The sequence below is a fragment of the Solanum tuberosum genome, unplaced genomic scaffold (genome assembly GCF_000226075.1).
Source record: "Solanum tuberosum cultivar DM 1-3 516 R44 unplaced genomic scaffold, SolTub_3.0 scf00019, whole genome shotgun sequence".
NCBI lineage: Eukaryota > Viridiplantae > Streptophyta > Magnoliopsida > Solanales > Solanaceae > Solanum > Solanum tuberosum.
This window is the reverse complement of record NW_006238945.1, coordinates 1,894,278-1,907,954: the sequence shown is the minus strand read 5'-3', so window position 1 is coordinate 1,907,954 and position 13,677 is coordinate 1,894,278. Positions and strand designations below refer to the sequence as shown.

The 13,677-nt window shown below is 34.8% G+C and overlaps 1 protein-coding gene across 1 annotated transcript; it reads left to right on the top strand.

The window, feature by feature from the left end:
* The first annotated feature begins 6,002 nt into the window (after positions 1–6,002).
* Positions 6,003–12,760, top strand: LOC102582016 (leukotriene A-4 hydrolase homolog). The gene is made up of 4 exons (XM_006340487.2): positions 6,003–7,130; positions 9,376–9,609; positions 9,693–10,019; positions 12,211–12,760. The coding sequence occupies exons 1-4, from the start codon at positions 6,150–6,152 to the stop codon at positions 12,505–12,507; spliced, it is 1,839 nt and encodes a 612-aa protein (XP_006340549.1). The 5' UTR covers positions 6,003–6,149; the 3' UTR covers positions 12,508–12,760.
* Positions 12,761–13,677: the final 917 nt, after the last annotated feature.

Genomic DNA, 13,677 nt, shown 5'->3' with positions numbered 1-13,677 from the left:
TCTATATTTAAATCAGGAATGAAAGTAGTAACATCAACATACGTACAATCATTCGTATTAATTCTAATACTAGGCATTGATTTAGAAGAAGAACCACCACATTTACCTTTATTTTTTTCTTTACTACTTTTATATTAGAAGTAAACATTTTAGAAATAACGTTTGTTACTTTTTCCTTACTGATTTTTTTTACTAGAGTTTATATCTTAATAAAATGTGAAATGTAATATAAAATAATAATAACACAAAAGCTAATTGCGGGAAATTTGATAAATTAAGATATGAAACTAGTGTACCAAGCATCTGCGTAATAGCAGACAGTTATAACCAATACTTGACACTTGAAGCTTGCTCCAAAAATATTGTTGTAAGTTGTAACTTGTAATTTGATTACTTGATAGCTATAATATAAATATAAATAAATTGCAATATAAATATAATGATATTAATTGAGAATTCAGAATGTGAGATTAGTATAATCAAGACTCAAGAATGAGATAATATAGATGAGATAGTAGATAATTTGTGAGATATAGTGAGGGATAAATGAGTATTTATAATGTAAAATGTGGACTAAAGTATATTTTATGGAACTTTGAGGTTAAAATAAAGGTTTGAAGGGTAGGGGTGTTTGGGGGTGTAAATGGTTGAATAGCCGTTGGGAGGCCTACTAGTAGTTGACCAACGGTCCCCAACAACTATTTTAAGAAATAAATTAAATCGCACGAGACCTGATCGGGACGGACCAAGCCAAAGTGGGCCGAGTCGACCAGATAATTCCCTATCCCATCCCCTCCCGCATCATCCACCCCTATCCCTCAATCCCACGTCATCCCCCGAGACCGGGATCGGTGGTTCGGGACACGAGCTGATACTGGGCCGTCCCGGTTCCCTATTAGGCCTAATCTTGATTACCGCAATAAAATATATGTTAATAGCCTTTTTTTGGTTACCCGACTGAAAATGATACATGTATAGTGGTCCAGAGCTTAGAAAAATTGTAGATACTATTTTCGGCGAAAATAGTGTTGATGATAAAGTTGAAGACGATTCAATACATTTGGAACCAGTTACGCATAAAGAAGCATTATCGCGTCCAGAACTCTTCAATGTTTTTTGAAAGTTCAAAAAGACAACACCAGAACTGTCATGATCCAACCCATCAGGCCGTGTAGGCCCCTACTCTAAAACCTAGATAGGAGAACCCTTACACCTAAATTTTAAAACATGAAATGCAGAATTGAACAACTATAAACTAATCACCCTATTTCCATGTAGGAATACTCTTAATTACTTTAAAACAAAGTTATTTGTAAAGAAATACACTAAACCCTTCCCATGGAACTAGTTTAAACAAGTACAAAGGCTTCTAAGAGTACAAATTATGAAAGAATTAAGACACAACTCCCACCATAAGGAAAAATGAGTAGAAGCTGTTAAAGATCATCATTGTCCTCACCTATGAAACATTACTGAATCCTGCAGCCAGACTATGTCAAGAGGCATAGCAAATGTAGTATTAGTACAAACAACACATACTGGTAGGCATCATCTGTTGACCTGAATCCACCACGTAATATAATGTAAATAATCAAAATAAACATGTAACTTCAAGACAAAATTAGGACCCCGATCCTTAAATCACCATCCTTACTACAAACAACATTACCTTAGACCTCATACACTCTATCTCAAGTCATCCACCACATTTCACTGCCAACTCCATTTAGACCATTACCCTCATATAATATCATAACCTAACTCATTCTATCACATAGAGAATTTCCCAAAAGCAAGGCCACTACTACGTGTTGATTAGCTTGCTACTCTCCCGCAAATTCACATGCCACACCTTGTCTTAATAACACTTAGTTATACAAAATATGAACAAGTAACTATAATTTAGCAAAACAAATATGTAAGATTATAACACACGTACAAAATAGCATGGACTCTCAGTCCTTACCCTGAATCATTATGCACAATAAACATAGACAATCACAACATAAAAAGCCAATTCAGTTCTCTCATGGAACCCACAAGCGAACTGTCAGTGTATCAGTGTGATACTCGATCCACTCGTTAATATGTGCCAACGTGGTAGCCGATTCACTTATTAGTATGTACCGGCGTGGTACTCAATCAAATCATTAGTATGTATTGGCTTGGTACCCGATCCAATCATTAAAATGTATTGGCATGATACTCTATCCAATCATCAAACACACATCACAATCACAACCACAATAAATAACAACCACGCGTGTACCCCCAAGTAAACACATTCATTGTATGTGATGAACAACTTTCAACATTTCAAATCATGTCCTTTTATTTTTACGTAATCATATATCATGCATGCAATACTAATAAAGGAGTTGAAAATCACATATAACATTTATAAAAACCAAACAATCATCATCTACCCAAACTCAAATATTTTCTGATCATAATACAATCACCAAAAATTACCTTCTCCGGGATAACTCCTTGAAAACACCATAAGTTCAACAATAACTAGTCAAGTACATCATTGGACTAAACAACAACTAACCATATATTCAACCATCTATATTTCATTCTCGTAGGCCTATGCATGATATCTCCCGACAATCCACAAGGTATTATATACGTAAAGACAGGTTTAACTACTCAAGTTAAAACCTAGCCTACCTAGACTCCAAGCAGTTGCTGAAGAGTCGTGGATATGAATTTTGGCTCTTTGGGGACAAATTCTGATGGACGTAGATCGAGAATTTATGAGTTTTAACCTTCTTTGCGCTGAAGTCCCTCCCCTTCATTGTCCCCGAGCTTAGAGTGACTTAGGAGAATTTTTAGAGCAACCCCTATCTATTATTATGTTAATGAAATGTGGGATGAAAATTAAAAGACATCATTCTATCTAGGGCCTGATTTCGTCAACCATGCAGGCGCTATAGCGACGCCACCATATAGCGGGATGACGTTAGCTCAGATCGATTCAAATTCCTAAATTTTATCGTGTACCCCAATCTTTTAATTGACAACATATTTTAACTTTAACTATATTTAAATTTACCAAAAATAAAAAACACTAAAATCATATTTCACTAAATTGTCTAAGATATTTTTGTAATTTTAAAAAATTATTAATTTATAATATCAATGGGACCATATATTTATAAAGGGGTCTCCGAAAATATATATATTTTTATTAGCTTATCGAAATCTGTGATTTTTCCCATTGGCCCAAGTCGGGATTGGAGAAAACTATTATCTTAAGAGAATTTATTAATTTACCCAGTATTAATTTCGAGAGGTTTTACTGTAAAGTTATTATATAAGTAAAGACAGGTCTAACTACTCAGTTAGGAAAACCTAGCCTACCTGGACGCCAAGCAGCTACTAAAGAGCTCCGGATACGAACTTCTGGCTCCTCGAGGGGAAATCTTGACGGATGTAGACCTGAAATCCATGGGTTCTAACCTTCTTTACAGTGAAGTCCCTCCCCTCCATTATTCTCGATCTTAGAGTGGCTTAGGAAATGTTTTGGAGCAACCCTCGTCTATTATCTTAATCAAATGTGGGAGAAAAATTAAAGACAATGTTTTGTCTAGGGTAGCAGTCATGCAGTCGCTATAGCGACGCCCTCATAGTGGGCTGATGGTCAGCTTAGATCGATTCAAATTCCTAAATTTCGTCATGTAACCCAATCTTTTGATTGGCAACATATTTTCGATAATTTGAGGGATTCCGCACGAGGTACCTTTTGAATAACGATGGTTCAAGTCGTTACAAGAATTTTGGATGCATTAAGAAAAGATAGAGATGAGATTTAACTAGATTTAAATTTTACCTAAAATAAAAAACACTAGAATCATATTTCACTAAATTGTCATATATTTTCGTAATTTTAAAGAATTATTAATTTATAATATCAATGGGACCATATATTTATAAAGGGGTCTCCGAAAATATATATATTTTTATTAGCTTATCGAAATCTGTGATTTTTCCCATTGGCCCAAGTCGGGATTGGAGAAAACTATTATCTTAAGAGAATTTATTAATTTACCCAGTATTAATTTCGAGAGGTTTTACTGTAAAGTTATTATATAAGTAAAGACAGGTCTAACTACTCAGTTAGGAAAACCTAGCCTACCTGGACGCCAAGCAGCTACTAAAGAGCTCCGGATACGAACTTCTGGCTCCTCGAGGGGAAATCTTGACGGATGTAGACCTGAAATCCATGGGTTCTAACCTTCTTTACAGTGAAGTCCCTCCCCTCCATTATTCTCGATCTTAGAGTGGCTTAGGAAATGTTTTGGAGCAACCCTCGTCTATTATCTTAATCAAATGTGGGAGAAAAATTAAAGACAATGTTTTGTCTAGGGTAGCAGTCATGCAGTCGCTATAGCGACGCCCTCATAGTGGGCTGATGGTCAGCTTAGATCGATTCAAATTCCTAAATTTCGTCATGTAACCCAATCTTTTGATTGGCAACATATTTTCGATAATTTGAGGGATTCCGCACGAGGTACCTTTTGAATAACGATGGTTCAAGTCGTTACAAGAATTTTGGATGCATTAAGAAAAGATAGAGATGAGATTTAACTAGATTTAAATTTTACCTAAAATAAAAAACACTAGAATCATATTTCACTAAATTGTCATATATTTTCGTAATTTTAAAGAATTATTAATTTATAATATCAATGGGACCATATATTTTTATAGAGGTCTTTCAAAAATATACTATCTTATTATGTTATCGAAATTTATGATTTTTTCCATTGGCCCAAATTGGAACCCGAGAAAAATATTATCTTAGAGAGTTTATTAATTTATCGAGTATTAATTCAGAGAGATTTTACTGTATATATAAAATTATACAAAGTATATACGAAGTTTAAGACAATAAATAACATTCTTAAATTTTATAATTATAAATTAAAGATATGTATAATATATAAAAGCATTATTTAATTTTGTGATTTTAAATATGTTAGGTGAAAAGTTGAAATTAAAGAGTTGTCATATTAGGAAAGATACATTTTTTAAAAAACAAACAAAGGAAATAATAAGTATTTTCTTAGTTTTAATTTATTTGTCTTCTTATTTTTTTACACATGACATATTTAAGACCACAAGCTTAAAATACATTTTGATACATTCAACGCAATTTTAATTTAAAACCCCGAAATTTAAAAGTATTTTAAAATTTTCGTAAACTATGTCTCAAGTCAAAATCACATAAACAAATTGTGAGGGAGGAATATAACATTCGCTTCATTTCAATTTTTTTTTTTTCTATTTTAAAAAAATAATCCTATTATTTTGTTACAACTCTTTAATTTAAATTTTTCTAAGCTACATTCAATTTATTATTTTTTATTCTTTGTTAAACAATGTGTAAGGTAAAGTCAGAGAATCTTAGTAGCTCAGTTGATTAGTTACATGAACTCTCACCTTGTTGGTAACCGTTTGATTCCCCACATTTTTTTTACCCTCCCTAGGAGCTCCCACCCCCTTGTTGCTCCCTTGGTGACTCGAACTCACAACCTTTGGGTTGAAAGTGAGGAGTGCTTACCATCCGAGCAACTCCCTCTCGTTGTTTGATTCCCCACATTGTATTTCCCCTACCCCATTAAAAAAATAAAGTGTAAAGCAAAGTCACCCCAAACAAATTGAAAGGGTTGGAATATAATATGTCGTATGGAGCCTTATATGGAATATGTTATAGTGGCTATGGTGAAGGCATACATTGAAGAATTTGAGCATGGAGTTCTTTTGTTTGTTTTTTTTTTTCATTGAAGTTTGACTATTTCACATTCGCGCCAGATATGATCTCATTCAGAAAAAGTAGTGCTTTGTACAAAAAGTTTTTTATTTTTAGAACTCGAATACGAGATCAATAATTAAGAAAGAAACAACTCAATCGAACACCTCCATTAGTGATAGCATGGAGTTGTTATGTTTCAAAAGAATATGATTTTATGTTAGTTTATACGTAAAGTAGCTTAGTGGGTATATTTCTTTAATTTTAGAGTAGGTGAATACAAAGCATAACAAGGTGACACCATTTTTCATGTTATTTTTGTTTGTATGTATCATCGTTGTTCTTCCTTGCAGATTCTCTGATCATCCATCTTACTCTCTGAGCAATTTCCATGGCACCCATTGACCCTCATTCCTTCACTGATTCAACTCACCCACTCACAACCCATATCTCCCTCACTTTTTACTTCGATTTTCCATCTTCCACCATCTCCTCTGCTACTCTTCTCTCCTTTTCTACTCCTTACACTGGACCCCTCACTCTTGACACTCGCTCACTCTCTGTCTCTTATGTACTCGACCCTCTTTCCCTTTCCCCCTTACCTTTCTCCCTTTCTCCTACAGACCCAATTCTTGGACAATCACTCAACATTTCGATTTCTAAACAAACCCATCAAATCTTGATTCTTTCCAAAACTAGTCCTTCAAGTTCAGCTCTTCAATGGCTTTCGCCTACTCAAACTTTCAACAAGAATCATCCTTTTCTGTATACCCATTGTCAGCCCATTCATGCCCGTTCAATTTTTCCTTGTCAGGATACACCTGTTGCACGGGTTAAGTACACTGCGAAATTGAACATCCCGAGAGAGCTGTCGGCGGTTATGGCTGCTAGACATGTGGAGAGGCGGGACCCGATTCCGTCTGAGGCGCAAGGGGTTTGTGAGGATTCGGTTTGGTGTGGGGATGATAGGGTGGTGGAGGAATTTGTGATGGAACAGCCTATACCTCCTTATTTATTTGCATTTGCAATTGGGGAGTTGGGGTTTAGGGAGGTGGGACCTAGGACTAGGGTGTATGCTGAGGCGGTTCCTGAGGTATTGGATGCTGCTGCTACGGAGTTTGCTGGTACGGAAGAGATTGTGATGGTTGGGGAGAGGCTTTTTGGTCCTTATGAATGGGAAAGGTTTGATCTTTTGGTGTTGCCTCCGAGTTTTCCTCTTGGCGGAATGGAGAATCCGAGGCTTGTTTTCTTGACGCCCACTGTGATTAAGGGGGATGCCAGTGGATCTCAGGTGGTGGCGCATGAGCTTGCTCATGGCTGGACAGGGAATTTGATCACAAACAAAAACAACGAACACTTTTGGTTGAATGAGGTATTATATCTTTCGGTTTTAAGCACTTGAAAAATAAATTACACATGAAGAATATAATGAAATGTTTTGTTTATAGGATAGTTACGATGCAATCTTTAACATGATTACTTTCCGTTAGCTTATGATTTGATTGGCAAGGGTGAAATATAGAAATTGATCAGAGAAGTGCCAATAGGAATCTCCTAGGGAGTAGCTTAGAAGTTGAAGTGTTGGAGTAACAACCTTGAGAACTTAAGTTTGAATTTTAACAGAGACAACACTAGGTGAAATTTTCCCATTTGCTTAAGACTTGATGGACATATATATAATTACTTGATATATGTGTTGGTGAGAGGTAGCGTGTACCGGTAGCTTATTCGGGTGCGCACAAATTAAAGAAAAAACTTACACCACTAGGATGGTTGGTTAGTTTACTCCCAAGTTAGTTGCTAAAATAGGATTAGGTGGGTCCTAGAGTTTGTAGAGACATGTAAGAACTATGGTTTAGGGAGTTTAATGTGGGAAAGGTAAAATTATCTAGGAGTGGTCAAGGCGAATGAAATCTTTTATGCCAAAAAAATTACTGCATAATTGTGCATCACATAGCATCTTCTGCTGTTCTTTTCATTTATTCTAAGGTTGGAGGTGATGGAGGATGGACTAAGCAAATAGTCAAGCAGAGTTATAGGTAAAAGATCAAAATGCAGAAAAGTGTCAAGGCCTGTTTTGTCTTTATGCACAAAGCCCACTAAAGCATGTGTTAGTGAAGAAAGGCACAAATGAGGAGAACGGTGAACAAAAATCATAGATGCAATTCAAGGAAAAACCACTGTAGACAGAATGAAAACTATAGACACAAACAGTAATGTTCAGGAGTCTTGACAAAGAATACGAAGAAACAATAATTAACTTTCTGAAGTAAATATCATGTCAATCAAATGCAGAAACCTCTTAACAATCTAATTTAGATGCAAAGATGGACATTTATGTTTTAAATTCAGATCTAGTTTTTTTTTTATGAAGTAAATGTTCCATTGAAGGCATCAAGAAGATGCAAATTAGTTACAAAAGTAGAAGCAAAGATCTAGTACAATTATGCTAAAACTAAGGAGCCAACAAAATTCAAAACACTATCCAGGGAATCTACATAGGACAAATTGACCCAACTGTACAGACACATAAGGCATTCCGCTTTGAGAGAATGTAAAGGAGTTGATAGACCTTCAAAACATCTTCTATTACTTTCCCTCCAAATACTCCAAAAATTTGCTGCAGGTATCATCTTCCAAGTCTAGTTAGTATCTAAAATTTCTTATTTTCTATTTTCAACCACTAAGCATTTACTTATAATGCTTCTTCAATCAGTAATATATCACTTAATTTGTCAATGATATTTATTATTAGTACTTTTTTAAGAGGTTAACCCAAGGATAATGAGGCATGCGAAAGTAGGCTGTACCGCGTTCTGCACTAAAGCACTACCTAAACGATGTGAAGTTCTCAGCTTGGGTTGCACCTAGCTCAACGTGAACCTTGAACAGGAGTACAGTAAAAATTAATGGCGTAGATCTCATTGCCATCTCTAAATTATGGGACGTAGGTCATGCAAGAACCAAGAGTTTGCAAAACGGAGTAGACATTGCGGCAAACATGGAAGGAAAGGGAGGGACTAATTGGTGTATTTGAAAAGTCAATCTGGAAATATCTGCATGCTTAATTTTCTTTAAAGGCCTGTACAAACTATTGTTTTTTTCCCAGTAGGCTCTAATTTTCTGGAAGTCTTTTAGTTTATAATGAACGTTATAATCATTTTTGTTTTGGTTTTATTACATTTGAATTTCTTTGACCTTCTTGTTTCCTCACTTTAAATGCTTCGCCTTAAACCATTGCTTTCTGAGACACTGTTTGGGAAATCTGCTTGCAAAATTTGCAATGCTGCAGTTTTGCGACTACTATATGATATCATTCCGTTTGGTGACTTATTTTGCATTAAGGTTTACTTGTTTTTGAAATACCACTAAAGGTGGATCTTGGCTTCTACTTGTGTTATGTTGTTGAGATAAAACATAGAACTTTTGTTCTTTTGTATGAATTGTGGATTAGAGTATGAAATATGATTCTATTATGAGGACCCTGGAAGAAATGAAGTTCAATGCTTGCATTAACTTCTGTCTGCAACTCGTACATAGGCATGTACTATGATGGTTTATTGCTTCTTCCACAATTAGGATATGACAACAATTAGTCTGATTCATGTTTCTTGAAGGGTTTTACAACATATGCAGAGAGAAGAATTGTTGAGGCCGTGCAAGGTGAGGACATTGCTTCATTAAATATCGGAATTGGTTGGATGGGGCTTGTTAAGGATATGGAGAAATTTAAGGATAACATGGAGTTCACCAAGCTAAAGACAAGTCAGGCAGGTGTGGATCCGGATGATGTGTACTCCGTAGTTCCATATGAAAAAGGCTTCCAGTTTTTACAGCGTATTGAGAGACAGGTTGGTAAATCATCTTGTCCTGGAAATATTCTACTTTCTTCTTGAAGAGCTAACTTAACTTTTCATCCACTTCCATTTCTTAGATTGGAAGACCTGCTTTTGATGACTTTCTGAAGAAGTATATCGGTACCTTCAAATTTCAGTCTATTGACACTGATATGTTTCTCAATTTCCTTAAAGCTAATGTACCTGGAATAGAGAATGAGATTGATTTGAAACTTTGGACTGAGGGTACTGGGATCCCTCCGGATGCCATGGAACCAGTTTCTAACCTTTACTCAAAGATTGTTTCGCTTGCTAATGAGTTCAAGCTAGGTAGGATTCCAAGGGAGGATGAAGTTGCTGACTGGAAGGGACAGGAATGGGAACTTTACCTCGAGAACCTGCCCAAATCTGTTGAAGCATCTCAGGTACTAATCAGCTATTATCTGACAAGTTTCGTCTTAAATTGACAACTTATATTTTATCTGCCTTTCCCCTTTTCTTTTTTGCTTTTATTTTGTCCAGGTGATGAAGTGATCGTCTTTTCCATTTTTTCTAGTGTTACTTCTACCAAATGAGTAAAACAGTGTTAAATCCTCTGTATCAATTAATGGTTATTTGTGGTCCTTTGCCTCAGGAACTACACACACACAACATATATATATATATATATATATATATATACAATTTTTGACAAGCCATAGATACATGTGCTTTTGTCTATATATGTTCCTCCTTTTGTGAGTATTTATCTTTTACCCATGGATCTCCGAGTCCGGAGCCAAAAGGGCAAGAAAATTAGCCAAAAATTCGAAAAGGGCAACAAAATTGAATTGAGAACCAAAAGGGCAACATTTAGACGGTCTAACAAATGCCGTCTTAATTAGGAAAAAAGGAGCAAGGCGCGAAGTACAATGTGCCTCATAAGGCGCACGGCTGCGCAGCCTTACAAGGCGCAAAGCCCCTGCGCCTCTTTCCATTTTTTTTTTTATTATATTTTATTTTATGTTTTTTAGTTAGTTTTTCCCTTCTTTTTTTTTAGCTTTTCCTTTTAATTTTTGTTTTTTTATTTTGAAGTTGTTTCTATTTATTTTACATGTGATTTTTATATTGCTAAATCACATTTTTATTTTGAAGTTGTTCCTATTTTTATTTTTGTGATTGCTAAAAAAATATAAAAATCACATGCAAAATAAATAGCAAATTATTGCCCTTTTTATATATTTTTTAGCAAATATAAAATGATATTTTTCAAACTTGAATTAATAAAATCTTACCTAAAAAATTGGAATGAATAATTTGCTAAAAAAATATGTAAAAAGGGCAATAATTAGCCATTTATTTTAAAATCTTACTATAAAATATAATTTTTAGTTTTTCCTTTTAATTTTTGTTTTTTATTTTGAAGTTGTTCCTATTTATTTTGAATGTGATTTTTATATTTTTTTTTTTAGCAAATATAAAATGATATTTTTCAAACTTGAATTAATAAAATCTTACCTAAAAAATCAGAATAAATAATTTGCTAAAAAAAATATAAAAATCACATGCAAAATAAATAGGAACAACTTCAAAATTAAAAAAATAAATAAAAAAAACTAACTAAAAAATAAAAAATAAAAACATAAAACATAAAACTAAAAAAAAAAGAAAAGGAAAGAGGCGCAGGGGCCTTGCGCCTTGTAAGGCTGCGCAGCCATGCGCCTTATAAGGCGCATCGTACTTCGCGTCTTGCTCCTTTTTCTCTAATTTAGATGGCGTTTGTTAAACCGTCTAAATGTTGCCCTTTTGGTTCTCAACTCAATTTTATTGCCCTTTTGGAATTTTTGGCTAATTTTCTTGCCCTTTTGGCTCCGGACTCATGGATCTCCAATATAATGAATTATAAACTTCTTCCCTGTTGCTGGTCTTGGTGCTTGACTGCAGCCTATCTCATTTTACAACTAAAATTTGTTTCTACAAACTGAAGTTGCAGGCGATATTTTTTTTTTTTTTTTTTGATAACCGAGAAATCCGTCTGTGACCCGCCCTTTGGACCAATCACAGCCTTCTAAACTCGGTGGATAATGGGCCCACCCCTCTACCCTTCTCCACTTAAATACCAGGCTGCAGGCGAATTGATCCAGTTGTTTGTTAATGCATGTTACCCAAAACGATTCAAATGCATGCATCCCAGGATTGTGCTGCTTCTCCTGCATGTGTGTTTGCATGTCTCCAATTAATGGACAAAAAGTTTGCGACATCTTAATGAGTCTATCATTGATTAGAGTCTTCATCGATATTGTTTCTCTCAAAAAGAGTTGTATTTTCCTCACCAACCTGTCTCAGAGTGCATTGTAGGAGTTGGATGCCTCCAAGTCATTAGCCGATAGATCTGCAGTGTGATTCTCATTCTCATATACCTTTTTGGAGTTGATTTTCACTCTACTTTTGCCCTTGAACGTTCTGATTAAGGAATGTGAGTTTGTTATTACAAGCCCATTTGATTTGTGTTGCATAATTATATCTAATGAAACCGCTCAGGCATGTGCACTCTTACCTTTTTAGACTTTGCTCGAAACTCACCATTTGCTCTTGAATTGGAAAGTTGTTGTTCAAGTCATTTTGTGCTATTTTCAGGTAAGAGCTTTAGATGCTCTCTATCATCTTTCAGAGTCGAAAAATTATGAGGTCAAGGTAGCTTTTCTTCAGCTGGCTATTTCAGCAAGGTGCAGAGACTACTATGGTGTGGTAGAAAGAACTCTGAAAGAAGTTGGGAGGATATTATACCTTCGTCCGCTCTACACTGCACTCGTACAAGGTGATAGGAAGGAAGAAGACAGAGCTTTCGCTAGAAGGGTATTCTCGGAGGCCTGTGATTCTTACCACCCCATAGCTCAGGCAGTCGTTGAAGCTACTCTAGCAAAAAATGTTTGAAGTTTGTGTAAATCCAAAACTTGCTAATGTAATGTTAAAGTTAAGACACAAAAGTGATTCTTGCCTAAATATGGTTGAGTTGATCATATTGACACCTACTAGTCTAAGTTCATCTTTGTGCAGAAGAAAAACTTGTACTCACAGATTATACAATATCAGTAAGGAACCAAGTGAGTGCTGTTTGAAATATAAGGTGGGCTTTAACAATATCATAGGGCACAATACAAAGAAGAGGGAGAGAGACATTAAGTGATGTTTGGTCTAAAATGCATTACATTGTTGATGGTTTACCCCTTTTCGGATTGGAATGTGCATGCTCCTCATCCCCATAGGAAGCCAATGTTTCCTCATAACTGGGAGTCAGGTTAACCGCCTACTCATTCTGACCATTGTCCTTTGTTGCTTTCCCTAAACCCCCCTCCCAACAAAGTTTTTCGTTTTGAATCCATATGGTTTTTGTTCATCATATACTCTTGGTGGGATGCTTCTGATTTAATTAATGTTACTTTGTATCTCTCTGAAAATTAAAAGGTTTTGTGTGTATAATGAGCTGCCAACAAATTCTTATCTCCATAAGTTGAATATTATATATCCCTACAATGATTTGTATCTAACATCTACTATTTATTAATTGCACTTCCAAGCTCCTTCAATCATTCTCGAAAACATTTTCAATCTTAACAATACAAGCAATTAAATATATCCTACTATTTATACGACTTTGAAATTAATTAAATGTATAACTATTATATCTTTTTATTTGTAATAGGAAATAACTCCTAATATTTCATCCTTTAAAATTTAATTAAAAAAGACTCTCTTAAATCTTTCCTTATTTAAACTATACTAGAGTAACTGGCCGTGCTTCACGCGGTCCTAAAAATCATACTCCCTGTTTCATTTTATTTGACACCTTTTTCTTCATAATCCGTTCGAAAAAAATGTTATTTTACTATAATTAAATAGAATTTACCACAACTTTTAAAAGTATTTTTTTTTTCTTTAACACTGTATCAAGTCAAAGGGCGCCACCTAAAATGGGATGAAGAGAGCATAAATATAATTAAATATTAATTAGTATTATAATTTTATATAAGAAACAATAATTGTCTTTTTCATGATCCTTTAGATTCTATATATGTTTTTTTATCGAATGAATGTGTAAGACGA

Excerpts from the sequence above, each read along its gene's own strand:
- LOC102582016 (XM_006340487.2), top strand. The coding sequence starts at position 6,150 with ATGGCACCCATTGACCCTCATTCCTTCACTGATTCAACTCACCCACTC. Across the intron at positions 9,610-9,692 it reads TACAGCGTATTGAGAGACAG|ATTGGAAGACCTGCTTTTGA; the intron begins GTTGGTAAATCA and ends TCCATTTCTTAG. Across the intron at positions 10,020-12,210 it reads AATCTGTTGAAGCATCTCAG|GTAAGAGCTTTAGATGCTCT; the intron begins GTACTAATCAGC and ends TGCTATTTTCAG.